Here is a 2,500-nt window from a genome sequence, read left to right on the forward strand (position 1 = left end):
ACGATTTTGAAGGGAGTCGGAAAGGTACTTCTTGCTCCTCCTTCCGGTGATATCCCCGTGTGTAGTATAAAGCAGGGGACCTCCCCTTTCGTTGGGCTCCTTCCTTCGGCGAGTATGGTCGTTGCTTTAACGGACCTGGCTAACATCGAGCAGTTCCGTTTCTTTAATCCTACGTTTTTCAGCGCCGGAGAAATTCATAATCATTTACCAGTGTGGGAGAGATTGCTTAGTGGTCATAGCTCATGTAAATCATGATATTAGCCTTATACTGCCTCCTTGCATTATGTTTCGCCAGCCTCCCCACCCCCCCTTTTTGTTTTGGAGTTCCGTTTAGAATTATGGTTATTAAGAGGAACGTGAGTAATGGAGAGAATTAAATGGGAGTCATGTTGGAAACGTTTGGTATCCGTGTTGTTTGCCAATTTATGAGTTGTTGTCGTGGTGGCGAGGGCAGGAGCGGACTCTTCCCATAACTTAATCTTATGCGATGAGGTAATGAGTATGCAGTGAGGATATGGTACTATTCTCACTGCATAATTAATTAGGTCATTGCAAAACACGCCGTTATTCCATCACATTCCAGTTTTCGCCCGTGCTATAGCGTCAGTAATGCTTTGCGCCATTTCGAGTTTAAATTTGGTCTCTCCGCTTGGAGCGTGGTCTTTTCGTCCTCTACTCCACAAAGACAGTCGTCTTTTGCGACCCACCCGCCTCCCCTGGTGGAGGTTGACCAAGCCCCTACATGCTCTTATCCTCGTTGCATCAGGCTACCACCTCATCAGTCGCGGACTCTTCCCATAACTTAATCTTATGCGATGAGGTGATGAGTGAGGATATGGTACTACTATGTTTCTGACGGCAAGTCGTATAATTTGAGGTCTCCCATCCAGATGCTAACCCCACCGGATAGAGCTTAAGTTCAGTGAACTTGCTGTCAGACTCGCAGAGTACACTCTTGAAACTTTCTGTGAAAACGAAATTGAAGCAAACTTCATGTCTGCATAGGCTCGATTTCCGCCGGGTATCCTCCCCGATTACGGGAGTGAGCGCTGGCTCATTTCCCGAAAGAGCAGCTGGCAATCGAGCCCAAGTCTGCCTTGAAGCCAATATTTCTCGATTCCCTTCTATTTTATTCAATCTTTCCGGGTTTAGTATTTTACTAGTAACTACATGTCTTCTCAGGGGGCTATTTACCTAAAACATCTACCATAGCACTATAATGATTTGCGATGTGTACTATTAGGGCTACATGTCACGAAAAGACAACTTAAATCTCCTGGAAAACAAAACGCAGCTCAGTTGACAGTTATGGAATAAAGCACTGTGTCAAGTTACTGCTATACTACACGTACGCAATGCGTGCCTTTTTTTTCAAAGTTAGATATTTGGTGGGACAGGTATTCTGCAATCTAGCCGCATATTATAAGAAATGATCAGATGTCAGATAGTCTGGTGGCGGTGAAACGTATGGTGTCCCAAATTTCCCTTTCTTGAAAAAAACTTTATCATTTGTTGTTAGTTATTTAATAGATAGAGGCAAACAAAGTGAAACAAAGTCAAATGCCCATGTAAACAAAGAGTTTGGATTGTTGAGAATGATGCCGAGTTCACATTGCCATGCACAGTGCAGCTGCTGAAGACGGACTCCAGAAAACATTCAGTTTTTCTCACTGCACCAAACTAAATTCAGAAAGAAAATCCGGTAATACCGTTAAGCTTATAGGTAATGAGTGATTTATGTTTTTGACCATGTTTCAGTGTAGCTGTAATTCGCTTTTCTCATTGTTTTGTTGATTTTGTAATTAATTTGTTTTCGGCAGATTGAACAAATGTAATAAAAAAACAACTATAACATCAAGAATTTCTACCTTTGAAAGTTGCCGCAGACCAACTTGAGGCCTTTTTCGTTCTTGTTGAGTGCCTTTCAAATACAATTTTGTGCATTTTTTGTGCTGGACGTGCCTGTTGTGCTACGTTTTTGTTGCCCGCAGCTCTAGTTGGCTTCCCTTCTTGCTAAAAAGTCAATGTGGGAAAAAAAAATTGGCTGGTCCTCCCAGAGTTCTTGGACTAGCACGCACGCTATGTTAAGGCCTGGCCAAACGCGTTTTAGCCTGCGAACGCGGACGTATTTGCCAAACCCTAGCAACATTGCAATGCAACATTTTGCAACATTGAGCACGACATGATTCATACGTTTAGCCACGGCTGGAAAAGGTGGCATTTATGAATTCATTTTGTTTTATAATATGCGAGCTTAACTGGCAACATGTTGGATCAATTTTTTTTTGGAAGAGAGCCTGCGTTACGCTCAAGTGAATCCAGCGGTCCTATTTTTTAGGAATGGTTTCCAATGTCATTTTCGAAACTTCTTCGTGACTTCAGTCCCTTTCTTTTATCTTTTTCGTCAATGTGTGTAACTTCTTGTCGGTATACGGGAGCGAAAGATATAGACAGGTGTTAAAATGGCGGAGAATGGGGTAAAAAAGACCGGAGGGCAAGT

At 42.7% G+C, this 2,500-nt stretch overlaps 1 protein-coding gene across 2 annotated transcripts in view; it reads left to right on the plus strand.

Annotated features, from left to right (window-relative positions):
* The first annotated feature begins 2,360 nt into the window (after positions 1-2,360).
* LOC138008193 (maestro heat-like repeat-containing protein family member 1) overlaps positions 2,361-2,500 on the plus strand; it is a 39,033-nt gene continuing 38,893 nt past the window's right edge. For both annotated transcript variants that reach the window (XM_068855461.1, XM_068855524.1), the window contains exon 1: positions 2,361-2,500. This exon is cut by the window's right edge and continues 5 nt beyond it. In XM_068855461.1, coding sequence (XP_068711562.1) covers positions 2,463-2,500 — 38 coding nt within the window. In that variant the 5' untranslated portion in view covers positions 2,361-2,462.

Source organism: Montipora foliosa, chromosome 1 (assembly GCF_036669935.1).
Source record: "Montipora foliosa isolate CH-2021 chromosome 1, ASM3666993v2, whole genome shotgun sequence".
Lineage (NCBI taxonomy): Eukaryota > Metazoa > Cnidaria > Anthozoa > Scleractinia > Acroporidae > Montipora > Montipora foliosa.